This window comes from Chiloscyllium plagiosum, chromosome 16 (genome assembly GCF_004010195.1).
Source record: "Chiloscyllium plagiosum isolate BGI_BamShark_2017 chromosome 16, ASM401019v2, whole genome shotgun sequence".
Taxonomy (NCBI): Eukaryota; Metazoa; Chordata; class Chondrichthyes; order Orectolobiformes; family Hemiscylliidae; genus Chiloscyllium; species Chiloscyllium plagiosum.
In genome coordinates, this window is record NC_057725.1 from 63,109,194 (window position 1) to 63,137,078 (window position 27,885).

At 43.0% G+C, this 27,885-nt stretch overlaps 3 protein-coding genes across 6 annotated transcripts in view; 2 read left to right on the top strand and 1 right to left on the bottom strand.

Annotated features, from left to right (window-relative positions):
• The window catches only part of LOC122557971 (APAF1 interacting protein), a 53,264-nt gene extending 37,039 nt beyond the window's left edge, over nucleotides 1-16,225 (bottom strand). The window contains exon 1 of the mRNA XM_043706272.1: nucleotides 16,172-16,225. Coding sequence (XP_043562207.1) covers nucleotides 16,172-16,201 — 30 coding nt within the window. The 5' untranslated portion in view covers nucleotides 16,202-16,225. The remainder of the gene's footprint in view (nucleotides 1-16,171) is intronic.
• LOC122557968 (excitatory amino acid transporter 2-like) overlaps nucleotides 1-27,885 on the top strand; it is a 510,588-nt gene that overhangs the window by 174,309 nt on the left and 308,394 nt on the right. The gene's annotated exons all lie outside the window — the stretch shown is intronic.
• pdhx (pyruvate dehydrogenase complex component X) overlaps nucleotides 16,580-27,885 on the top strand; it is a 206,131-nt gene continuing 194,825 nt past the window's right edge. The window contains exon 1 of one of the 2 annotated variants that reach the window (XM_043706270.1): nucleotides 16,580-16,737. In XM_043706270.1, the coding sequence (XP_043562205.1) occupies nucleotides 16,614-16,737 (124 nt within the window). In that variant the 5' untranslated portion in view covers nucleotides 16,580-16,613. The remainder of the gene's footprint in view (nucleotides 16,738-27,885) is intronic. The other variant, XM_043706268.1, reaches the window with a different exon arrangement.

Consider the following 27,885-nt stretch of genomic DNA (forward strand, 5'->3'; position numbering starts at 1 on the left):
TTATCTCAGCCCGCTTGGCACACCAGCCTCATTCCTGAAGAAGGGTTTATGCCCGAAACGTCGATTCTCCTGCTCCTTGGATGCTGCCTGGCCTGCTGTGATTTTCCAGCACCACATTTTTCAACTCTGGTCTCCAGCATCTGCAGTCCTTACTTTCTCCTACTTGTTTTTATTAGCCAAGCAACAGAATGTAAGAGCAGGAAGAGTACACCGGAGCTAAATAAAATGCTGCTTGTCAACACTGGTGTACTGTGTGCAGCTCTGAACACTACACTGCAGAAGGCAAATAATAAAGGGATGCAGAGGAGATTTACCAGGATACTGTTGCGTGGAGAGTCGGAGCTAGGAAGCTCCTGGAATGTTGTCCCTTATTCCAATGGAGTCGGAGTATAAGAGCAGCAAGTCTTACTGTTACTGTACAAGATATTGGTGACACTACATCTGGAGCAATTGTGAGCAGTTGGGGTCCCTTATTAAAGGAAATATATTATTTTATTGGAAGAGTTGAGAGAAGGTTCATTAGATGTTCCCTGGAATGGAGGAGTTTTCTTACAGACAAAAGCTAAGCAGGTTGGTACTCCACTCCGTGGGGTTTAGAAGAATGAGAGATGATCTCATTGAGACATATAGGATTCTAAACCAGCTTGACAGGATAAATACTGAGAAGATGCTTCCCCCCCATGGGAATGTCGAGGGCCAGAAGGTATAGTCTCAGAATAAAAGGGTGCCAACTGAGACAAGGAGGAATTTCTTCTCTCAGAGAGTTGAGAGCCTTTGGAATTCTTCGCTGCATAGAGCTGTGAGGGTGGAGCTTGCGTAAATTTAAGGCTGAGATCAGTAGGGTCTTGATTCGTTAAGGAATCAAGGGTTATGGTGCAAGGGCAGGAAAGTGGACATGAGGAATAACAGATCAGACATGTTCCTATTGAATGGCTGAGCAGGCTCGAGGGGTCAAACAATCTCCTCCTGCTCCTATTTCTTATGGTGTTATCACAAAAGATTGGATAGAATGGGGTTGCTTTTCTTGAAATAGTGAAGGTTGAGAAAGGATCAGATAGAGGTATACAGGATTATACGGCCATAGATAAGAGATGAGGGAATAAATGGATGGCAGGACTTTTGACATTTATTCAGAGAAGATTTGGAAGAAAAGAAACTCTCAAGAGTTTCAGAAGCAGAGAAATGTATTCACACAAACTTTTTAACTGTCCCCTAGATATTACTTAACTATACAGATAAAGTCTGTTTTCTCTCAAGACTATCGTGACTGGGAAAACACTTTTGCCATCAGAAGTGTCAACAACCAGTAGACAGTTAAGTTATTAGGTATAAGACTAAGAGAAGAGTTGAAGAGAATTTGTTTTTCACTCAGAGAGTGGTGGAATTCTAAAATTCTCTGCCTGAAAGTGTGGTTCAGTCAGAAACTCTCCTAACATTTAAGCAGTATTTTGATTTCCATTTGCACTGTCATAGCCTTCAGGTTACAAGCCTTGTGCTGGAAATGGGGATTAGTATAATTAGACTTTTGCTAATTATCACAGACATGATGGGCTGAATGACCTATTTTATACTGTAAACATCTACGAGAAATGGGGTTCTGAAGAAGAGTAATTTTAAATTCGAAACACTAACACTTTGTTTTGCACAGATGCTGCCAGGTATGCTGAGTTTCTCCAGCACTTTCACTTAGGGACTCAAGGGCTATCATTTGCTACGCAGAGCAATGGTCCTACAAAGAGACAACTTGGAGCACAGGGAGAACGGGGACAGGGAGAGATGCTTTAATGACTCACAAGATCCAAGTGTAAGAGTGGTTGGAAAAGCTATTGAGTTGGACATCATGATTAAATGCAGGAAAACTGACCATCAGTGTTGAACAAGCAGGAAATTGCAGTCTAATTTAGAAGCTTTGGTGTCTCGTAAACTTTTACAGCATCGGGAACATCAAGTTCCGTTGCCCCCCCCAAAACAATCATTTGTTTTCAAAATGAGAGTCTAATAGTCCTCTCCCAATTGTGTTGGAGAGCAATGTCAATACTTGTAACCTGAAGAACACTCCTCCATGGGGAAAAAGGGTGAATGAATAAACGTGGAGCCTACTTCAGGACTTTTTGACATTTATTAAAGACGATTGGAAGAAAAGAGTTTCTGAAATGGAGAAATGTATTCACGTTAACTTTTTAACAAATGGCACCGAGATATAATACTAAGTATGCAGATAGAGTCTGTTTTCTCCAGAGACTATTAAAAATAAATAATTAATTGGCTTGTCTCACAATGAACAAACACCTCTCCCTTCATAGGGTGAGATCTCTTATCTCAGGTGTTCAGCAAGATGGATGAAAGATCTTCCTTTCCAGTTGAGAACAAAGGAAGACAAACAAACCAAGTCCAAATGAAGCTGTAGGGAGATTAAAGTTTGAAAACAGAACAATGCAAAGCACTCCGGACTGGATGCAGGACCAAAAGGGAATGGAGTGATCCCCAGTTTAGAGTCTGTGGGGTTGAGGGAGTAGGTTGGTCTCACAGAGAGTTGTGATTGGAGAGATAATTATACTTACCTTAGTGAAGCACTAGCAAAGGCCTGTGATTTTCCTTGCTCTGCCCACAATAACCACAACGCAATGGGGGCTGCAGAAAACAATTTTTTGCCATGTTCTCCCCCAACGCCTTTCATACCATGTTGAACTTCTGAATGTGATGATGAAACAACTTACAAGGACACCATTTTGAACCCTATGAACCAATGGCTTTTGATCTGGTGAAGAGGAAATTTATGTGATTCTTATGCTTGTTGTTGGAGGCAATAGTGGAGAGACAAGGAAGAGTTAATTTATGGAGAAAAGGAGCCCAAGCTTCACATGGTTTTCCAAGATGACAAAAGCAGTAATCAGTCTCAGAAGAGGAATGAGAGGCCCAGCCAGATCTGACAATAGGTGGTTGAGCTAGTTTTGATCAGGCGTGCTCAAGTCTTCACTATTTGAATTTGAAAGAATGAAGACAAAGCAGCTTGGGAAACAACTTGGATGGAAAATGAGAATATTTTGCAGAGTATGAGGGGACTGAAGACACGGGTCCAGAAATGATTAGGCAAATTAATATTAGCTGAGGCATTTAATCCAGCGGAGAATGAGAAGGTAGGCAGTCGGGAGTTCATGAGTGTGAAAAGAAGTGACTGGGGAGAAACCTTTTCTCAGTGGTGGGAGCTGAGGGAAAATAGGTAGGGAAGTGAACATTTCTGCAGGAAGTTTTAGAGCAGGTCTGGTTTGGTGACCACATATGCAAATAGTTAACTCTTCACACCCCATCTATCACCAACAACCATTGGTGATAAATGAACAAGCTTCACTCAAATAAGTGCTCGTGGCTGACACACAGCAGGCTTGCATCTTTTATCACTGCTGCCAGTCAAACTGCATTAGTTGAGACTTGGTGAGTTATTTAACTATTGCTGCAGGGTATCCTGTTCCTATGCTCATGCTGCACTAGTATACCCCTACTCCTCAAAAAGCCACAGTAATATATTGGAACAGCATCATGCCAATTAGCCCCTTTCAGCCTGCTTCATCCCTCAATAGGACCATGGCCGATCTGATATTTCTAATATCCACTTTCCTATGTTGTCACCATAACCCTTGATTCTCTGAGTGATCAAGAGCTGATCTCTCTCAGCCATAATGATGGGTCAGTGCATTAAGTCTCGAAGCTTTAGTATATTTTCTGCTGATTTCCAGGCTAATTCAAAGCTGCTTTAATACTATGCCAGGCCTTTGCTAACATCGTGCATCTTCTACAGCTTTCTGCAATAGGGAGCTCCATCTGTCAGATCTATTATGATCAGCTGCAAGGAAGATCTAACTCCCCAGGTCCTCTGATATATTTACCTGTAAATGGCAGATTGTTACATTATTTCTCTGCTTTGGCATCTGACCGCACTGGCAGTAACTATATAATATTAAACTTATAATTTCCCCAATGCTTCCCCAACTGAAATCAGCTAAGGAATTCAACATGGGATGCCCTATATAAAGAAGTGACTGGGGAGATTTGGAGATGCTGGTGTTGCATTGGGTGTACAGAGTTAAAAATCACACAACGCCAGGTTATTGACCAACAGGTTTATTTGGAAGTACTAGCTTTTGGAGAGCTGCTCCTTCATTAGATGGTCGTCATCAGGTGATGAAGGAGCAGCGCTCCAAAAGCTAGTGCTTCCAAATAAACCTGTTGGACTATAACCTGGCGTTGTGTGATTTTTAATTCTGTATTCATGTGGCAGCCATTTGCAATTTAGAAATGCTCAGTACTCACATGGGAGAACTTTGCGCTCACGATAACTACAAGTTGTTCTGCTATAACACGCATTTCGTCAGTGCAAATTGGCTATAATGCGATTGACGAATTGTGGATGTTGTTTGGATAACGTGAACTTTGCGCTGAACGGGTATAACGATTTTGTATTAGCAATCTTCTACAGCACAATTTTCTCATGCAATTTTCCATTGTGCAATTTTCTATAGCGTGAGGTAGCAGAGAAACACAACTGTCGCATTATAGCAGAACAACCTGTACATGCCTTACTTTATTGCATAGACTATAAGTACAGCTTCTAAGGAGTTACAGATTTCCAACTGAACAGAACCAACTTGAAGAATATATTTACATTTAGATTCTGACTGCATAGATCCATAATTCCTACCTGTCACATTTTATAATAAACACTTCAATATGGAGCTATTTCACCACATCTAAAAATAGCCGTCAGCTCAGCCAAAGATACAGATGTACTTTTGCCAATATTATTCCTGAAGCAGCTCATTTTCTGTCTTCCTTTTCAAGAACCTGGCATATGGCATAATTGTATAGTGTCCAGTTCCCCGTGTCTCTCATACACTTTATGAATCTCACAACTGTCAATTGTCATGGTTCTTTTATTTTGAAGGGAGTATGTTTCTGTTATAGATCAATTGCTGTGTGTCATGGTGCTACAACATTTCTTGCAATTATCCTCTTGGGTTATTACAGCAATTACAGCTCTGCATTCAAAGAATACTGAAATGCTGCAAGTAGTTTCAGAATCTAACATCTGTTATTGGCAGACGGGGCATCACAACAACGTATCTTCTCACAAATAATGTGACTTATTTAGGCCACAGTTCCGCAACATAAATTATCTTAATAACAGTAATCCTGTACCTTCTGCATTTTTAAGAGAAAATCACTGTTGTTCTTCTCTGTTTTGATAAACATTTTTTGATATCTTTGATATCTGTGGGGCTGTTGTTGAAGTCGGTCAGTCACTGTTATGTAGGGGAGCCATTGAAATCTACACAGGACTCCATGCTGTACATCTCTATGACTCTAGGACTGACGTACCCAACTTTCCCTGCAATATGCAACTCCAAGGCTCACAAGCTTCAGATTTACAAGAGAGGAGAAAACCAATAATCAACTCCCATTCCAGGATATGGTGGTCAAAAAAACACAGAATGGTGAATGAACCACAGAAGTGTACAGGATAGCCACACACACCAAACAGGCCCTGCACTACAACACACAAGAGAAGGTGCATTTGGACCATGTTCAAACGGGCGACAACATACTGCAGCATTCCCAACCTATGAAGTGAAGAACACCTCTGCAGAGTATTCTCCAAGAACGGACAACCGTGCAACTTCATCTGCGGATGCCTAACAGACAAACAACGCGATGAGGACATGATACGTCCTAACTCACTAGCCTGGCTACCTTACATAAAAAACATCTCGGAACTGACAGCCAGACTTCTCCGACCACTTGGATTCATGACAGCCCATAAACCGACAGCCACGCTCAGACACCAACTCACCAGGACAAAGACCCGATACTCAGCATATGCAAGACAAACGTAATTTACAAAATTCCATGCAAAAATTGCACCAAACACTATAAAAATAAACAGGCAGACAACCAATAATCTGCATCCATGAACACCAGCCAGCCACTAAACGCCACGACCAGCTATCCCTAGTGGCCATACACACAGATGACAAGGACCATAAATTCAACTGGGACTACACATAGGACAAGAAGCATGGTACTCCTCCATGGACTCCATTAACAAGCACATAGACCTATACCCATTATACCCAATTAGGGTAGCTCATTAGTTAGCACTGCTGCCTCATACCACCAGGAACCCGGGTTCAATTCCCGCCTCGGGCGACTGACTGTGTGGAGTTTGCCCCATGTCTGTGTTGGTTTCCTCCGGGTGAATTGGTCATGCTAAATTGCCCATAGTGTTCAGGCACGTGTGGGCTAGGTGCATTACTCAGGGGAAATATAGAACAATAGGATAAGGGAACGGGTCTGGGTGCGGTACACTTTGGAGGGTGGGTGTGGACTTGTTGGGCCAAATGGTCTGTTTCCACATTCTATGATACCGACCACCACAATCAACAACCAGAGCCGGCAACCGGAAGCAGCAGGAACAGAACCAAATAAATTCCAGAGGACACAGTACAGCAGCACTTCACAGGAGGCTCCAAAACACTGAAGCTTCATCCAGACAGGGGACAAAACGTCAACAAATCAACTTCCCAGCTCAGTGAACATACCCACAACCACAACAACTCTGAGGCCTTTTCGCAGAGTGCCATTAGAACAAAGGCTACATTGTGGATGCTGCAATTGAACTTATTCACATTCATTAATTATCCCGTATTGATAAGAAAAGCCTGGGAATACACTTTTTTTAAATAAAAAAAATCAAATGCTGTACTTCTGTCTCAATCAGAGCTCTCCTGGGAGTTTGCTGCTGCAAACACAAGTCTGTGAAACAGTACAGTATGCAGGAGCATATAGGAACATCATTGTCTAGCAAAAACTGTCCAGCTCAAATTTTAAATTCTTAATTTAACTTGCACATATTTCTTGTCCTGGAAGAAACCCAGCCTATCAATCCTTTCAAAACCTTAAACATTTCATCAAACCACTCTTTAATCTTCTGCATTTCAGAGGACACAAGAATAGCTTATGAAAGTTCTCCTCAGAATAGTGTAACATACTGCAGCGTAGCCAACATACGCTTTCCAAGGCTCTGTGCCGAGAACTGTGCACCAGATATGATTTATAGAATCTCTACAGTGTGGATACAGGTCCTTTGGCTCAACAAGTCCACACCAACCCTCCGAACAACCAAACCCATTCCCATTCCCCTACATTTCCCCTCACTAATGTCTACACATCCCTGAACACTATGGACAATTTAGTATGGCCAATTCACCTGACATGCACATCTTTGGATTGTGGGAGGAAACCGGAGCACCCGGAGGAAACCCACGCAGACACAAGGTCAAAGTGCGAAGTCCACACAGACAGTCACCCGAAGCTGGAATAGGACTCGGGTCCCTAGCACTGTGAGGCAGCAGTGCTAAACACTGAGCCAATATCCTACCCTCAGCTCTCAAACAGGGCTTTTCAAAGCTGTAGTATAATTTCTTCTCTTAAATTCTAGACGCCTAGTTATAAAGGCTAACATCTGAATAGTCATAGAGTTATACAGCATGGAAACAGGCCTTTTGGTCCAACTCACTCGTGCCAACCAGACATCCTAAACTGATTTAATCCCACTTGTCAGCATTTGGCCCACATCCCTCTAAATCCTTCCCATTCATATACTCATCCAGATGCCTTTTAAATGTTGCAATTATACCAGCCTCCACCACTTCCTTTGGCAGCCTGTTCCATATACACACCACCCTCTGAATGAAAACGTTGCCCCTTAGGTCCCTTTTAAATCTTTCCCCTTTCACCCTAAACCTATGCCCCCTAGTTTTCGACTCCTCTACCCTGGGAAAAAGACCTTGGCTATTCATCCTATCCATGCCCCTCATGATTTTATGAATCTCCATAAGGTCACCTCTCAGCCTCTGATGCTCCATGAAAAACAGCCCCAGCCTATTCAGCCTCTCCCTCTCAGTTTCACAACATCCTTCCTATAGCAGGGAGACCAGAACTGCACGCAGACTTCCAAAAATGGCCTGACTAATGTCCTGTACAGCCACAACTTAACATCCCAACTCCTGCACTCAAAGCACTGACCAATAAAGGTAAGCGCACCAAACACCTTCTTTACTACCCTGTCTATCTGCGATTTCACTTTCAAGGAACTATTAACCTGTACCCCGAGAATAAATCCTTTTTATTTTTTAATGTATCTAACCCACACGTTTTTGTGACCTTAGGACTTAGGTCTTATCGGACTTCTCTTTTTCAATATTTTTAAAATATTAAGATCTGACCATTTTGGTTTTAAACAGATTATCCCATGCTCTCATCTACAGTACTCAGCATGTACCAATCAGTGGCCCCAATTTTCGTTCCCAATTTGGGTCCGCAGAGACAGAAGAATTCCCAGATCTATAATCACAACTTCTAAAATGGCTGCCAGAACTTCCTGTTTTCTGTCTGGGGTGGGTTGTAATAGAACTTAAGACATGCGACCCAGGAAGATGTGAAAAGGATGCCTGATGATTGACAGTTAAAGGTTTCTGCTACATCTCCACGCCAACCAATCAGTGCCCTCATCCCACGATAATTAAACTGCTGCATGTTTTTAAGTTTGGTTTCTTGCACATCCATCCTGATGAGTTCAAGATGAACAGCTTCAACTTTGTATCTCTTTTCAGCAGTGTTTAATTTATTTACTACAAAACAAATAAAGTAAGTGCACCACAGACTTCATTCTCAGAAAAATCCTCCCATCCATAAAAAGATTATTATACTGAGGTTCCTAAATCTAAATAAAGATTCAAGAAAACAAATTCAAGTGCAACATGCATTTGAATTCATAAACCTACATCAGAGTCCAAAACTATTTGTAGCTGTTAATCAAACTTTGAAATAGAAGGCACCCCACTGTGTTAATGGATCTTTATGAAATCATTCAGGTAATTTCAAAATAAAAATGAAAACCTCAGGCTAATATCAAAAGGTAGAATGAAATGGAAACCGTTATCTTTAACTCTCTAGATTTTGTGTGAAAACATTACAAAGAATCTGTAGCTTTAAATGGCTTGACAGTCTTAACTGCTCCTTCGACAGTCTTGATTAGTCATTTTCACTCATCCCTCTGAGTTTTGCCAAATCCTCTTAACAAACTTCTGATAGATTTTTGACATTTTTGACAGAGCTTTGACATTTCTTTGACAGACTGAGTGTTATTATGTACTTCTAAAGCACAAACGTATGCACCTTTAGGAACTCCAAAGGGTGCCTGACCCTTCCAAAAGGGTACTCTTCCTCTTCTAAAAGGGTGCCTTACCTCCACCAAATGTGCCCCATAACCACATCCAAAATGATATCTTACCTCTTTAATGGGTACTCTGGCTATTCAGAAAAAGCAATAAGGTTCAGATTTGCGCTTCCTTGTTCTAAGCTAAACATTTTGGGTTTCAGGTATTTACCTCACCAAAGTCACAGAGTGAAGATAGCTGACAACTTAGATGGCCAGCTACCTCCATAAACAATGTTAAAAATCACACAACACCAGTCCAACAGGTTTAGTTGGAAGCACTAGCTTTCGTATTACTGCTTGTTCATCAGGTGGTTGTGAAGCAGGACCATAAGAACAGAATTTATAGCAAAAGATTAGTCTCATGCAGCTGAAATGATATATTGAACAAATCTAGATTGTTCAGTCTTTCAACTTTGAGAATGAGTTTGCTGGTTTCCGTTCTTTAATATGTAAAGCCCAGCACTTCTTTTAAGTCACATTCTCAAGATATTTTAAGGTTTTATAACAAAAGAAGGTGAGATCTCAGCTCAGACAATGCATTAAAGGTATGAGGTTAGAGTCTGTATGTATCCCAATCTTGAGTCAGACTGGTTCTACTTTCAAAGTGGAATTTACAAAATATTACATGGATTGACTTTGGGTAACCGTTCCCCCAAGGTGGACTTCAGGACAGGCAACAGCGCAAAGTGGCTGAGCAGAGGCTGGTAGCAAGTTCAGTACCTATGGAGATGGCCTCAACCAGGACCCCACTGCATTATATACACTCTCTCTCTCTCTCACACACACAAACACGCATACACACGTGAACCATCTCACAGACTTATATCCCATCACACACTCTCACACACTTTGCTAGGCTTGCACACAAACAAACGTACACTCTCTCACATGCACTCACACGCATACACTCACACATTCATTTTGTCTGTCTGTCTCTCTCTCTCTCCTCCCTGTTTGCACGCACACACATAAGCATTATGGGGTGAAATTGTATTTGCAGAAACATTCTATTCTGCTCAAAAAATACACAATCTGCAGGCAGTCAATCCATGTGATATTTTGTGAATTCCACTTTGGAAATAGAACCAGTCTGACTCAAGGTTGGGATACAGACAGACTCTAACCTCAGTAGAGTGGTGCTGGAAAAGCACAGCCGGTCAGGCAGCATCCGAGGAGCAGGACAGTCCACGTTTCAGGCAGAAGCCCTTTCCTGATGAAGGGCTTATGCCCAAAACATCAATTCTCCTGCTCCTCAGATGCTGCCTGACCTGCTGTGCTTCTCCAGCACCAGACTCCCGAATCTGATCCCCAGCATCTGCAGTTCTCACTTTCTCCTAGACTCTAACCTTATACCTTTAATGCCCTTGTCTGAGCTGAGGTGACATCTTTTGTTATAAAACCTTAAGATATCTTGAGAACGTGACTTAAAATGAGTCCAGGGATTTACATATTAAAGAACCGAAACCAGCAAACCAATGTAAAAGATGATTCGGAGTTGCCGGTGTTGGACTGGGGTGTACAAAGTTAAAAATCACACAACACCAGGTTATAGTCCAACAGGTTTAATTGGAAGCACACTAGCTTTCGGCGCGACGGTCCTTCATCAGGTGATTGTCACAGACACAGATTGACACAGACATCAGACAATCACCTGATGAAGGAACATCGCTCCGAAAGCTAGTGTGCTTCCAATTAAACCTGTTGGACTATAACCTGGTGTTGTGTGATTTTTAACAATGTAAAAGATGAAAGACTTAACAATCTAGGCTTGTTCAATATGTCATTTCAGCTGCATGAGACTGTAATCCTTTGCTATAAATTGTTCTTACGGTCCTGCTTCACAACCATCTGATGAAGAAACAGCGCTTTGAAAGCTAGTACTTCCAAATAAACTTACTGGACTATAACCTGGTGTTGTGTAATTTTTAACTTTGTCCAGCCCAGTCCAGCACTCCATAAACAATACATGTCTAACTCCATTCAATGCCATATTCAATCCATGATCAGTAATATAACTTGCAATATCTGCACAGAGCAGATCAACTCTTTATCCTGGTGAAAATCTGGGCCATGATGTCAGTGACAACTTGGATTTATGGCTGTCTTGTGCCAGCTAAGTCAGTAATAAATATATGAATAGTTGAGGTACCAGCACAGATCTTTCAAGGTCACAACTAGTCCATTCTTTTCACTTCAAGTACTGTCCTCCTTGGTCTTCTGTTAGCAAAACAAAATCTCCCAATCAGGTCAAAAAATTGTTATCTAATTCCACAAACTTCAACTAATAGTTAAAATTTTAACTAAAGGTGCAACGTAAGGCTCGAAACAAAGTCTTGATTACTTCGCTGCACATTAAAAACAACAGCCCTTGTCCCTGGGAACTGAACTGTGAGGCATGGCACGACCAGTCATCCTGCAATAACTAAAGTAGTGCCCCTCCTTTCCTTCTTAATCCAAATGGGTGACGCGTTAGTCAGAATTGTCTGGTCCCCCAAAATAATTCTTGTTTTATGCATCTCACAGGTACATTACTGTCGCCACTGTAAGAAATGCTCTGTAGCTTGTGAGCAGTTTTGGGCCCTGTATCTAAAAAGATTTAGAAGGATATTACCCTTCTAAGGAAGAGGGTCCAGAGGAGGTTTACAAGAATGATCCGGGGCTTGTCGTATGAGGAGTAATAGGGGACTCTGGGTCTGTACTTATGAAATTTAGAAGGAGGAGGGGGAAATCTATTGAAACTTACAGAATATTGAAAGGTCTAGATTTGAGTGGATGTAGAGAAGATGTTTCCACTAGTAGGAGAGACAAGGACCCGAGGACACAGCCTCAGGATGAAGGGATGATCCGTTAGATGAGGAGGAACTCCTTCAGCCAGAGGGTGGTGAATCTGTGGAACTCACTGCCACAGAGGGCTGTGAAGGCCAAGTCATTGTGTGTATTTAAGACAGAGATAAGTAGGTTCTTGATTAGTAGGGGATCAAGGTTCTGGGGAGAAGGAAGGAGAATGGGGTTGGGAAACACATTAGCCATGACTGAATGATGGATGGGCCGAATGGCCTAATTCTGCTCCTATATCTTATGGTCTTGATCAAGCTGAACAAGATGCTATATTTTAATTTTTCACTTCAACTGTAACTCCAACTGAAGCAAAAGCATTTGGCAAAGCAAAGCTGTAAGGAAGTATTTTTGTCCTGTTGCCAAAAAGTTTCATTTAATGGATCATTATTACTAACAAAAGCATGCATATAATAGTAAATGGATCAGGAGGCCTGGGTTCACATCCCACATGCTCCAAAGGTGTGCAATTGCAGCACTGAACAGACTGCTCTAAAACAAAGATAAATAGTTAAAGGGATATAAAAGGAAGAGTGAACTGTTTGGGACTTATAGAGATTAATGCATGGGGGCATGGTTCATGGCTGAAATACCAAATATGTACTTTGCATCTTCACCAAAGACAAAGGTGTAAGGATAAATCCAATAACTCCAGGCCAGTAAGTTGAACCTCAGAGGTTAACAAAATGATTATCTGGTCAAGTGGCTTGGGGAGTGTGAATTAAATAAAGACATCATGGATTTGTTAAATGGAAATGACTGTACAAAACATTGGTAAGGCCACAAGCTGCCAGAGGAGTCAGTAAAGACCGGTACAATCATAACATATAAAAGACATTTGGACAGGTACATGGATAGCCAAACGTTTAGAGGGGTATGGGCCAAAAGCAGGCAAATGGGATAAGTACAGTTTCAGAAACCTGGTCAGCATGGACAGTTGGGCCGAAGGGTTGGTTTTCATACTGAAATCATGTTTAAGTAATTTGCTAGCATTTTTTGATGGGGTAACAGAGTAGGCTAATAAGGATAATGCTACTGATAAACAAGACAGACCATAAGATATAGGAGCAGAATTAGGCCATTCGGCCCATCCATCATTCAGTCTTGGCTAATGTGTTTCCCAACCCCATTCTCCCTCCTTCTCCCCGTAACCCTTGATCAAGAACCTACTTATCTCTGTCTTAAATCTCTGCATTGTTAAACAAAAGGCATTCCAAAAGTTACTTTGTAAAGTTAGGGGCAATGGCTTAAAAGGAACAACTGCAATGTGAATAAATAAAAACATTGACTGGGTGGTAAGAACAGACAGCAGTTGGTAACAATGTTTTTAGACTGGACAAAGGCAATGTGCTGGAGTTTCTCAGAGAATTATGTTAGAGCCTTGTTTTTCTTGATATGTAAATGACCTCGTGTTAGGTGTACAGAACACTTTATCAAAATGTATGAATTAAACAAACCCTGATGAAGAAGAAGAACAATAATAGCTGTGGAATAGGTAAACAAGTTGGAGATGAAATTTAACGCCGTGAAGTGATACATTTGATCGGAAGAACTAAACGGAACACAAAATAAAGGATACAATTCTAAAGGTGAGTAGCAGCAGAGTAACCAGAGCAAATTGAAAATGTGGCTACTAAAATTTACACAATCCTGGGTTTTATAAATAGGGTTATAATACAAAAGAATAGAATCTGTGATACACCTGACACCGTTCAGCCATGAATGCAGCAATGTGTCCAGTTCGCACTTCAAGAGTGGTATGAAACTGTTAAAGAGGGCACTAAAAGATTCAGAAAAATAGTTCCAGGGATGTGAAACTTCAGTTACATAAAGAGTTTGGACAACTCTCTCAGAGCTGGGCTATTCTCCTCTGAGAAGATATGATAACAAATACTTTGGAGGAGCTGGTGTTGGATTGGGGTGAATAAAGTTAAAAAGCACAGCACCAGGTTATAGTCCAACAGGTTTATTTGGAAGCACTAGCTTTCAAAGCGCTGCTTCTTCATCAGATGTTGTGAATTAGGACCATAAGACACAGAATTTATAGCAAAAGATCATAGTATCATGCAATTAAAACAATATATTGAATAAACCTAAATTAAGTCTTTTAGAACTGCTTGCTGGTTTCTTTAATATGTAAATCCCAGAACTTCTTTTAAGTTCCATTCTCAAGATAACAAGGTTTTACAACAAATGGTGCCATCGCAGTTCAGACAATGCAGTAAAAGTGTGAAGTTAAAGTCTGTGTGCCAATCTTGAGGCAGACTGGTTCTATTTATAAAGTGTCATTTACAAAATATTTCACGGATTGACTGCCTGCAGGTTATGCATTTTTTCAGCAAAATAGAATGTGCCTGCAAATATAAATTCACCCCATAAACTTATGTGTATGTGGACACGCAGGAAAGAGAGACAGAGTGAGTGTGTGCATGTGAGAGAAAGTGTGTTTCCATGTGTGAGTGTGATGGGGTATAAGCCTGTGAGAGGGTGTATGCGACGGTGAGAGTGTGAGGGGTATAGGTGTGTGCATGTGAGGAGATCTGCATTAGTTTGAGAGTATGTAAGAGTGTGTGACGAAGAGTGTGGTGATGGAAAAGCATAACTGGTCAGGCAGCAACCAAGAAGCAAGAGAAATAATGAAGAGATTATGTCTGAAACATCGATTCTCCTGCTCCCCAGATGCTGCCTGATCGGCTGTGCTTTTCAAGCAGTACACTCTTCAACTCGGGTCTCCAGCCCTCAATTTCACCTGTAAGAGAGAGAGTGTGTGTGTGTGTGAGTGAGTGAGAGAGAGAGAGAGAGAGATTGCAGTGAGGTCACCTGTAGTGTGATATAAACCCAAGGTGGACAACCACCTGATGAAGAAGCAGCGCTTTGAAAGCTAGTGCTTCCAAATAAATCTGTTGGACTATAACCTGGTGATTTTTAATTTGTCCACCTGAGTTCACCACCAGCTCCTCCAAATCATTCTAAAAGATCTAAGACGTAATCTAGGTTTGTTCAATATATCACGGTGGCACAGTGGTTAGCACTGCTGCCGGACTATAACCTGGTGATTTTTAACTTGTCCACCTGAGTTCACCACCAGCTCCTCCAAATCATTCTAAAAGATCTAAGACGTAATCTAGGTTTGTTCGATATATCATTTCAGCTGCATGACATTGTAATCTTTTGCTATAAATTCTGTCTTATGGTCCTGCTTCATAACCACCTGATGAAAGAGCAGCACTTCGAAAGCTAGTGCTTCCAAATAAACCTGGTGGACTATAACCTGGTGTTATGTGATTTTTAATTTGGTAAGAAGTAGAGGGGTTTAAGTCATGAAGCGGGGGAGGTTTCTGGAGTCTTGACAGAGTGTATACATTTCTATGTATCAGGGCTTGTTTGTACTGCTTTCTTTCCTTTGGCTGAAAAGGAAGAATGACTGGTTCGATGACCAGGAACCAGAGGACATTGATTGAGTGTGACTGACAAAAGAGATGATGATGATGATGGTGGTGTGAGTAAATTTTCAGAAAGTGGTAAAGATCTGAAATAAACTGGCTGATCTCACAGAAAACTGGGCACACGAGGCACAAACATTGAATGCTTTCACTGAGTTAGATCACATTTTTAGCGCTAAAGGGATCAAAAGAAGTGGGAATAGGGATACTGACTTGGATGATCACGATGATAATACTGAATAGTGGAGAGGCTGGAGGGGCCGAGTGGCCTACTGCTGCTCCTATTTTCCAGGTTTGACTTGGTGACCAAATGGCCTCTTTCTGTGCTGTTACCAATCGATGATTCACCTCACATCTGACTTTTCATGTATTTAAAAAGGTGCAACTTCACACAGGCCTGGGAGAATATGGTGCAGACAAGCGGGGCAAGTGTCAGCTGGGGAGGGAGAAAGTCAGAGCCATGTGACATCTCACCAAGAGAAAGGCAAGAGGGCCAGTTGTGAGGAACAGTCGCCAGACTCTCTCCACAGCAATCTCTGTCTTTGTTTTAGTAAAACGGGGATGACCTAAACACGACTCCAGGGCCCTACCGCCCACGGCCCTGTCACCGCCGCCTCACCTCCAGCTCGAGCTCCAGACCCGACTCCATGTCTCCTCAAAAGGGGGAGGGGCGGAGCGCTCTCACGGGGCGGGGTTGTGCGCAGCGTCGGGCGGGATACGGGGTTACAGGGTTCAGAGGGCGGGGTCAAGGCTTCAGGGGCGGTACGGAGCGGCAGGGGGCGGGGCTATAGATGTAAGGGCGGCGTGGATCGTGCTGGGGGCGTGGCGGGGGCGGGGCCGAGAGTTCAGGGACGGCGCGTGCATGGGGCGGGGTGTAGGAGTGAAGGGGCGGGGCGAGGCGAAAGGTTCAGGGGCGGGGCCGAGCGGGGTGGGGGCGGGGCCGAGAGTTCAGGGACGGCGCATGCATGGGGCGGGGCGAAAGGTGCAGGGGCGGGGCTGAGCGTGCTGGGGGCGGGGCGAAGAAAGCCATCGCTCCCCCCTGTTGCCAGGGCACCGCCATCATGGCCGCCTCCTTGCTCGGCTCCCTCGGTGTCCTTCGAGCGGCCCTTACGCCCCGCAGTCTCCCTCTCGCGGCTGCCCAGCTCGGCCGCTGTCGGTATGTGGGCTCCAGCCGCCGGCTTCTGGGTGAGTGCGAAAATGGCAGGCAGAGAGAAGTTGGAGGGAGATATGTTACTGGGAGGTGGGGGTAGATGGGGGAAGGTCATGAGTAAGGGGAGTGAGAGTGGGCCCTGAACGAGGGGAGGGGGGAAGGGGTAATGTAGTGCAGAATGTGTGGGAGCAAGTCAGCACAATGGGGCAGAGGGGGCCACGGTGAGAATGGGCCTGACAGACAAGGAAGTGGTGGTACAGGTGGAGCAGGAACAGAATAGTATTTTGATTCCTGTCACCCAAATCTTTCAAGTGTGTTCTTTAGAAACTGACGCGGTTTCGTGTGTATGTAGATAACCACCTTTTGGTCCAAGGAGAAGAATCTAGTGGAATAAGTAACATGTAGCTTATTGTATATTTGCAATAATTCACAGGTTATAAAGCAGTCTCTACATTATGATTTAAAAAGTGTTGGGAGGACTTAGCCTTATCTGTTTCTCCTAAAAGCTTACTTTATTCTCCTACCAAGTCCTTGTGACATCAGTATAGTGATATTAATATGGTTTATTACACTCAATCAAATAGCAACCCTTTTAGATCCACATGTCATTCCCTCAAGCATTCTTCAGATAACTATTATTGTTATATATTTTGTTATGGCTATGTGTGTTGATGTGAGTACTGTATTTACTGCTTCAGTTTGTGTATACATCTTTAAGATAAGGCTGAGGTATTTGTAACATTCTTATGCCAGAAGCACAAAATGGATGATGCATATTCGCTGCCTCCTCTTGTCCCTAGTATCTCAGATGCCAGTCTTCAGTCAGTTGGATTCACTCCACATGATATCAGAAACAAGTAGAAGCAGTAGCAAAAGAGATACAGCAAAGGCGATGGACCCTGACAATGTTCTGACAGTAGTACTGAAGAAAGCAAGATCAGAAATTGCTGGTGAATCTCAGCAGGCCTGGTATTATCGCTGGGAAGAAAGCAGAGTTCATGTTTTGATTCCAGTGATTCTTCATAAGAACTGATATTGAACACTTGTGCTTCAGTACATGCCACATCCCAAGCCAACCTGTTCCAGTTCAGCCACAATACTGACACCTATCCAACAATGTAGAATTTCCTGGCTATGTCCTGTACAGTAGGAACAGCTCTAACCTTGCCAAATACTGCTCCATTAGTTTAATCTTGGTCATCAATAGTGCTATCAAGCAGCACTTGTTTAGCAATCACCTGTCACGGATGCCTAGTTTGGGTAGCATCAGGGCTAGCACCCAAACTCATTTCAGCTTTGAATCAAACATGGGCAAAAAAGCTGAATTCAAAGGTTAGGGTAATTGACCTTGGCATCAGGTAATGTTTGAGTGTGGCATTAAGGAGCCCTTGCAAAACAAGTGAATGGAATCAGCAAGTGGCATGCTGGTTGAGGTCATACTTGTGTTTGTTGGAAATCAGTCATGTCAACACCGGGACATCTCTGCAGGAGTTCCTCAGGATAGATACTTTCTAATCAACTGTTAAGAGATGTTATTGCATGTCTCTGGAGCAGGTATGACTTGACAACAGGCCTACTGGATGTGGAGGATGTTTGCTGATTGTGCAATGTTCAGCACAATTTGCATTTCCTCAGGTACCAAAGCAGTCCATGTTCAATTGGATCAAGACCTGAACAATATCCAGGATGGGGCTGAAAAGTGGAAAGTAACATTCGTGCTGCCAAAGTGCCAAGCAATGACCATCTCCAATAAGAGACAATCTAACCAACATCCCTTGATGTTCCAATACTGAATTCTCCATCATCAACATCCAAAAACTCAACTGTACTAGCCATTAAAATGTCAGTGGCTACAAGACCAGGTGAGAGGCTAGGAATATTGCAGCAAGTAACTCACCAACTGACTCCCCAACGTCTGTCCACAATCTACAAGGCACAGTTAAGACTGTGATGGATTGCTCCTCAATTGCCTGGATCTGGAGGAACAGGAAAGGGGAGCAGAGGATGGAGGGAACATGGAAGGGGAACGGAGATGGTTGCAAGAGGTGTGGAATGGGCCTTCTGCCTTCAGATTTTGGGGAGTTTGGAAGGAAACTGAAAAGCAGGACTGCAAGAGTAATAATAATATTACTCCCAGGGGCACATGCTAGTGAACAGGAGGATCGATTGAACACGTGACAGGAGAGCTGGTGTGGAAGGAAGGGAGTTATATTTGTGAGGCACTGGGAACACTTAATGGGCAGATGGGACATGTTCAACCTGGGCTGGTTTCATCTTAACAAAACTGGGACTGATATCTTTGCAGGGAGATTAGCTAGTGCTGATGCTACTGGTTTAAACTAGCTTGTCAGGGCACTAGGAATCTGAGGAAAGAAGTGAAGCTACTAACTAGAAGGAGAAAGGCTGCTACAAAGAGGAGAAAACTGGGCATTGAGTATGCCTCGAATGTGGAATGATGTCAAAAAGACTAAGTTAAGGGCACACACCATTCACAACAAAATGGATCATCTAAGGACCCAAATATAAGTAAATGCATAGGATCTAATTGCCAATACAAGAACATAGCTGCATGGTGTCTAGGACTGGAAACCAAATAATCAAGAATTTTTGATAGTTAATTGGATAGACAAGAAGAAAAAGGAGGTGGAATTGAGCGGGTGATGGGATGGGATCAGCATTTTAGTAAGAGAGGATCCCTGATCATCAGAAAGCTGTGTGTGGAATCTGTTTGCGTAGAACAAATAACAACAAGGGCCAATAGGTATTGGTTGAAATTTATAGACCTCCAAATGATAGGGTAATGTGGGGCATGGTCTTAATCAGGAGATGAGAGAAGCTTATAACATGAGCAACACTGTAATCCTGGGTAACGTCAATCTTCAAATAAACTGTGTAAATCATATCAGCACTAAAGCTGTGAAGGCTGAGTATGTGGACTGTCTTAGGGATGGCTTTCAGCAAAGCATGTTGATTAGAGAGCAGGCAATTTTAGATTTAGCATTGTGATGTAAAATGGCTAATTAACCTTGTTATAGAAGAATCTGTTGAGCTGACTTATCACAATATGATAGAATTTTACATCATATTTGAAAGCAAGGTTATTTAAAGTGAAGCAAGAATGTAAAATAAGGGAAAATATTAAATTACTAGTCATAAATCATCTGAGCTCGATTGGGCAAATACATTACAAAACGTGACTGTATGTAGGCAAATGATAGTCTTTAAAGAACTGTTCCATCGCTGACAGCAACCTTTCTTCAAGGTGCAATAAACTCAAAAAGGGTCAGTCACCTACAGCTGACAAAGGTAGTTAAGAATTGAATAAGATTAAATCCTGTGACCAGTGGAGTGCCGCAAGGATCGGTGCAGGGTTCACTACTTTTTCGTCATTTATATAAATGATTTGATATGAACATAGGTATAGTTAGTAAGTTTGCAGATGACACCAAAATTGAGGCGTAGTGGACAGTGAAGAAGGTTACCTCAGATTACAACAGGCTCCTGATCAGATCGGCCAATGGGCTGAGGAGTGGCAGATGGAGTTTAATTTAGATAAATGTGAGGTGCTACATTTTGGAAAAGCAAATCCGAGCAGGACTTATCCACTTAATGGTAAGGTCCTAGGGAGTGTTGCTGAACAAAGAGACCTTGGAGTGCAGGTTCATAGCTCCTTGAATGTGGAGTCGCAGGTAGATAGGATAGTGAAGATGACGTGTGTTATGCTTTCCTTTATTAGTCAGTGCATTGAGTATTGGACTTGGGAGGACATGTTGCAGCTGTAGAGGACGTTGGTTAGGCCACTTTTAGAATACTATGTGCAATTCTGGTCTCCCTCCTATAGGAAGGTTGTTGTGAAACTTGAAAGGGTTCAGAAAAGATTTACAGAGATGTTGCTAGGGTTGGAGGGTTTGAGCTGTGCAGAGAGGGTGAATAGACTGGGGCTGGAGTGTCGGAGGCTGAGGGGTGACCTTGTAGAGGTTTATAAAAGGGGCATAGATAGGATAAATAGACGAGGTCTTTTCCCTGGAGTGGGGGATTCCAGAACTTGGATGACATAGGTTTAGGGTGAGAGGGGAAAAATTTAAAGAGAGACCTAAGGGGCAACATTTCACACAAATGGTGGTACGTATATGGAATAAGGTGCCAGAGGAAGTGGTTGAGGCTGGTACAATTGCAACATTTAAAAGGCATCTGGATGGGTATATGAAAAGACGCGTTTAGAGGAATATGGACCAGGTGCTGGCAAATGGGACTAGATTAGGTTCGGATATCTGGTTAGTATGGATGAGTTGGATCGAAGGATCTGTTTCTGTACTGTACATCTCTATGACTATGCCTAAATCCTCCTGAAGCTGCTTTACATTTTCTACTTGGCTTTGACATCCACAAGTTTGGAAGTATTACATTTAGTCCCCACCTGCGAATTGTTGATATACATTGTGAATAGTTGGACCACTCCTCATGGCCATGTCGGCCACAGCTGAAGATGCGATGTGTCCGGGCCCAGGAGTCTAATGGCCCAGGTTTTGCTTGAGGCTTCTACAGCGTCTTCACAGCAGCATGGTTGATCTGGTCTGGCCTGGGAGTCCTTCTCGACAGCTTCAGTAACTGTTTTCACTGGTGTTCGTCTGTGTTTCCTTGCAGCAGCTTAAGGCTGTGACTCCATGCTGTGTTTTCTTCAACACTGGAATCCCGGGCCAGACCCACCACAAAGTGGGGAGTGGTCAGGTCCATGAAATGGACTAAGTGAACTTTGTATCAAATTCTCTTTTTGTTTTGCTTTCTGCTATTGTGGATGGACTGTTATCTTGAACTTTTTATTCTATTCTTCTAATTTATTGCTGATTCTGTACTTTTGAAAGTCTGTAATGCTGGACCTTTTATTCTCTCAATATTTTTCTGAAGAACTTGTACTCAAGAATCTGTCCGTAAGTACCTTTGTGGTGACTTGTAAACTTTCGCAAACTCATTTGAGTACATGTGACAATAAAACTAATTATATTTTGAATTCAGTACTGGTTCATGACTGGTAATTCATCAGTCACATGTGGGAATGATCCAGTTATTCCTTGAACTTTGGCTAACAGACAGAAAACAATTATGAATCCACATCAGTACATTACATCCTGTCCCAGAATTTTGCAAATCAACCTCCTGAGGGTGGGGTGGGGCACTATATTAAAAGCCTTCTGAAAATCCAAGTAAAGTATGCTAATTGATGTCGCTTAGTCGCGTTCTCATAAACACCAAATTCAAACAGGATATTCCATTCAAATTTCAGGATGGTACTACAGACCCCTCATGCTGACTATGCCCAGATTGTTAACATGCTAATGTCTATCTATCCCATCTCTCATCAGCAATGTTCGAATATGCTATACAAAATTGACAGGTCTGTAGTTACCCTTTTTCATTTTGCTACTTTCTTAAATAGTGGAGTGATACTTCCTACCTTCCAATTCACAGGAATCATTCTAGAATCTATACAATTTTGGAAGATAATCACCAATGCATCAACTATCTCTATAGCCATGTCCTTCAATAATGATGAAGAGCATCACGCCCTGGAGATTTATCAATCTTCAGCTCCATCGATTTCTCCAGTACAACCTTCTTGTTAATTCTAATTTCCTTTAACTCCTCATTCTCCTAGGCACTTGGATTTTGAATTCTGGGATTTTTCTGGTATCTTCAGTGAAAACAGACAGAAAATACTCATTTAGCATATCTGTCATTTCTCTCTTCCTTATAAATTCTCCTGAATTTGCCTGCAATTTACCCTCATTTATCTTAGCTAAAATCTTTCCATTTTGTATACCTGTAGAAGTTGTTAGTCATTTTTCATGCATCTTCCAAGATTGCACTCACTATTCTCAATCTTTCTTTATCTATTTCTTGACCCTTTTTGCTGTATTCTTTTAAAAAAAAACTTCCCAGTCCTCAGATTTAGTACAATTTCGGACCATTTGGTAAACCTTTTCTTTTACAGTCATAGAAATATATAGCACGGAAACAGACCCTTTGGTACAAATGTTGCAATTGTACCAGCCTCCACCACTTCCTCTGGCAGCTCATTCCATACACGCACCACCCTCTGCGTGGAAAAAGTTGCCACTTAGGTCCCTTTTATATCATTCCCCCCTCACCCTAAACCTAAGTCCTCTAGTTCTGGGCCCCACCCCCACCCCAGGAAAAAGACTTTGCCTGTTTATCCGTCCATGCCCCTCATGATTTTATAAACCTCTTTGATGTCACCCCTCAACCTCCAACACTCCAGGGAAAACAGCCCCAGCCTGTTCAGCCTCTCCCTATAGCTCAAATCCTCCAACCTTGGCAACATCCTTGTAAATCTTTTCTCAACCATTTCAAGTTTCACAACATCCTTCCGATAGGAAGGAGACCAGAACTGCATGCAACATGAACTCCCAACTCCTCATACTCAATGCTCTGACATAAAGGAAAGCATACCAAATGCCTTCTTCACTAACCTATCTACCTGTGACTGCACTCCAAGGTGTCTTTGTTCAGCAACACTACCCAGGACCTTACCATTAAGTGTAAAAAGTCCTGCCCTGATTTGCCTTTCCAAAATGCAACACCTTGCGTTTATCTAAATTAAATTCCATCTGCCACTCTCTGCCCATTTGCCCATCTGATTAAGATGCTGTTATACTCAGAGGTAATCTTCTTTGCTATTCACTACGCCTCTAATTTTGGTGTCACCTGCAAACTTACTAACTATATCTCCTATGTTCACATCCAAATCATTTATGTAAATGACAAAAGCAGTGGACCCATCACCGATCCTTGTAGCATTCCACTGGTCACAGGCCTCTAGTCTAAATAACAACTCTCTATCACCACCCTCTGTCTTCTACCTTTGAACCAGTTCTGTATCCAAATGGCTAGTTCTCCCTGTATTCCACGTGATCTAACCTTGTTAACCAGTCTACCATGAGAAACCTTGTTGAATGCCTTACTGAAGTCCATATAGATCACATCTACTGCTCTGCCCTCATCAATCTTCTTTGTTACTTCTTCAAAAAACTCAATCAAGTCTGTGAGACATGATTTCCCACGCCTAATCAGTCCTTGCCTTTCCAAATACATGTACATTCTATCCCTCAGGGTTCCCTCCAACAACTTGCCCAATGCTGCCATCAGGCTCACTGGTCTATAGATCCTTGGCTTGTCCTTACCACCTTTCTTAAATAGTGGCTCCAAATTCACCAACCTCCAGTCTTCTGGCACCTCACGTGTGACTATCAATGATATAAATATCTCAGCAAGGGGCCGAGCAATCACTTTCCTAGCTTCCCACAGAATTCTAGGGTACACCTGATCAGGTCCTGGGGACTTATCCACCTTTATGCATTTTAAGATCTACAACATTTTCAAGATGTCACCAATTATTTCCCCACATTATATATCTTCCATGACCTTCTCCATAGTAAACAGTGCTGCAAGATACTCATTTAGTACCTCCCCCATCTCCTGCGATTCCACGCATAGGCTGCCTTGCTGATCTTTGAGGAGCCTTATTTTCTTTCTCGTTACGCTTTTGCTCTTAACGTATTTATAGGATCCCTTTGGATTCTCCTAGACCCTATTTGCCAAAGCTATCTCATATCCCCTTTTTTTCTTCTTGACTTCTTTCCTACTACCTTTATACTCTTTGAAGGACTCACTCAATCTCTGCAGTCTGTACCTGACGTATGCTTCCTCCTTTCTCTTTACCAAAACCTCAATTTCTCCAGTCAGCCAGCATTCCCTACACGTACCAGACTTGTCGTTCACCCTAACAGGAACATACTGTCCCTGGACTCGTTATCTCATTTTTTTTAAGGCTTCTCATTTTCCAGCCATCCCTTTACCTGCAAACATCTGCCCTCAATCAGCCTTTGAAAGTTCTTAGGTAAAAACAAGGACTGCAGATGCTGGAAACCAGAGTCTAGATTAGAGTGATGCTGGAAAAACACAGCAGATCAGGCAGCATCCAAGGAGCAGGAAAATCGACGTATTGGGCAAAAGCCCTTCATCAGGAATAGAGGCAGAGAGCCTGCAGAGTGGAGAGAGACCGCATCGGGAGCAACGGATACAATAAATGATATTGTTGGATGTGCAGGTAAAACTTTGGATGTGGAAGGCTCCTTTAGGGCCTTGGATGAGGTGAGGGAGGAGGTGTGGGCGCAGGTTTTGTAATTCCTGCGGTGGCGGGGGAGGGTGGGTTGTGGGGGGGGCGTGGACCTGACCAGGTAGTCACGGAGGGAACGGTCTTTCCGGAAAGGGGTGGGGAGGAAAATATATCCCTGGTAGGGGGGTCCGTTTGGTGACGGAAATGTCGTCGGATGATATTGTTTATGCAAAGGTTGTCCGGGTGGAAGGAGCACCAGGGGCGTTCTGTCCTTGTTACGGTTGGAGGGGTGGGGTCTGGATGCGATGGAGGGCATCTTTAACCAAGTGGGAAGGGAAATTGCGGTCTCTAAAGAAGGAGGCCATCTGCAGTGTTCTGTGGTGGAACTGGTCCTCCTGGGAGCAGATACCGGCAGAGGAATTGGGAATACGGGATGGCATTTTTGCAGGAGGTAGGGTCGGAAGAGGTGTAATCCAGATAGCTGTGGGAGTCAGTGGATTTGTAAAAAAATGGCAGTGTTGAGTTGGTTGTCATTAATGGAGATGGAAAGGTTGAGGAAGGGGAGGGAGGTGTCAGAGATGGTCCAGGTGAATTTAAGTTTGGGGTGAAATGTGTTGGTGAAGTTGATGAACTGATCAACCTCCTCGCGGGAGCACGAGGTGGCGCCAATGCAGTCATCAATGTAGCGGAGGAAGAGGTGGGGAGTGGTGCCGGTGTAATTACGGAAGATGGACTGTTTTACTTAGCCAACAAAGAGACAGGCATAGCTGGGCCCATACGTGTGCCCATGGCTACCCCTTTGGTCTGGAGGAAGTGGGAGGATTCGAAGGAGAAATTGTTAAGGATGAGGACCAGTTCAGCCAAATTAATGAGAGTGTTGGTGGAGGGTACTGTTGGGGACGTCGGGAGAGGACAAAACGGAGGGTTTGGAGGCCCTGGTCATGGCGGATGGAGGTGTAGAGGGATTGGGTATCCATGGTTAAGATGAGGCGTTGGGGGCCAGGGAAACTGAAGTCTCGGAGAAAGTGGAGGGCATGGGTGGTGTCTCGAACGTATGTGGGCTCCTGGACTTGCCTAATACTGTCAAAATTGGCTTTCCTCCAATTGACAACTTCAATTTCTTGATCTAGTCTATCCTTTTACATCACTATCTTGAAACTAGTAGAATTTTGGTCGCTGGCCCCAAAGTTCTCCCCCACTGACACCACAGTCACCTGACCTGCCTTACTTCCCAAGTGTAGGTCAAGTTTTGCACCTTCTCCAGTAGGTACAGCCACATACTGAATCAGAAAATTTTATTGTATACACTTAACAAATTCCTCTCCATCTAAATCCTTAATGCTATGGCAGTCCCAGTCTATGTTTGGAAAGTTAAAACAGATCTCTTTACAAGGTTGTTTCTCAATTTCCCAAAAACTATTGAGGGGCCTTTAATACACTCCCAATAAGGTGATCATCCCTTTTTTTATTTCTCAGTTCCACCCAAATAACCTACCTGGACATATTCCCAGGAATATCCTCCCTAAGTACAGCTATCCCTAAGGATAGCTGTAGTGCTATCCCTTATCAAAAATGCCAACCCCCTCCTCTCTTGCTAATGACAGTCGTTCTGCTAGCTGTTGGTACAGGGTCCTTTAAATTCATCAGGAGCTGTTTCAGTATGATGGTAGTCGAGAGTGTGGCGCTGGAAAAGCACAACAGGTCAGGCAGCGTCTGAGGAGCAGGAAAATCGATGCTTCAGGCAAAAGCCCTTCATCAGGAATGAGGCTGGGAGCCTCGGGGGGTAGAAGTAAATGGGAGAGGAGGGGAGGTGGGGCTGGGAGGAAGGTAGCTGAGAGTGCAATTGGATTTTCCTGCTCCTCAGATGCTGCCTGACCTGCTGTGCTTTTCCAGCGCCACACTCTCGACTCTAATCTCCAGCATCTGCAGTTCTCACTTTCGCCTCAGTGTGGTGGTAGGTTTATGGGCTATTGTGATGCCTAGGGACTGGAGTACGTTGGACAAACGGGCAGGAAACTAGCCACCAGGATACATGAGCACTAACTAGTTACCAAAAGACATGACCAACTATAACTGGTATCTGTACACACAGGTGAAGAACATCAGCTCGACTGGGGCAATACATCTATCCTGGGGCAGGCGAGAGCATTGGCATTCAAACCAGAACTCCATGAGCAAACATATAGATTTGGACCCCACTTACCAACCTCTCAGAAACAGAACAGGAATTGACATCACCTACCACAACAAACTGACACATGAATAGCAAGTGGGACATAACACCAGTCCTTCACCGGAGGCTCACTGATGATGTTACCTAGCATGGTGACAAAACGTCTGAGAACAAATCTATCAGCTCAGTGAGCAAATTTGCAACCTGACTCTTGTTTGTTGTTTGATAAAATGTTCATTTGATTCAAACAGTCTTTGTTTATCTCATGTTGGTTTTATGACATGGCCAACCTGTGATCAGGTGATTGTGGCAAATATTTTGTCTTTTTCAGTTTTGAAATCGCTTGGATTCATGAAGTCCAGGTGCTAATATGTATTCCATATTTGATTGCTGCTGTGACAATACATTAAAACTATTTGCATCATATAGTGAGGAGCAGCATCTATGTTACTGCAGTGTTTGTCATCAATGTGACAGTCTATTTGAATTTCTCACTGTAAAGAGGGATTAGCAAATCTGGTTGCTGAGTTCAGTTGAAGCTCTACATGTCATAGAGATGTACAGCATGGAAACAGACCATTCGGTCCAACCCGTTCATGCCGACCAGATATCCCAACCCAATGTCGTCTCACCTGCCAGCACCTGGCCCATATCCCTCCAAACCCTTCCTATTCATATACCCATCCAAATGCCTCTTAAATGTTGCAATTGTACCAGCCTCCACCACATCCTCTGACAGCTCATTCCATACATGTACCACCCTCTGCATGAAAAAGTTGCCCCTTAGGTCTCTCTTATATCTTTCCCTCTCACCCCTAAACCTATGCCCTCTAGTTCTGGACTACTCAACCCCAGGGAAAAGACTTTGTCTATTTA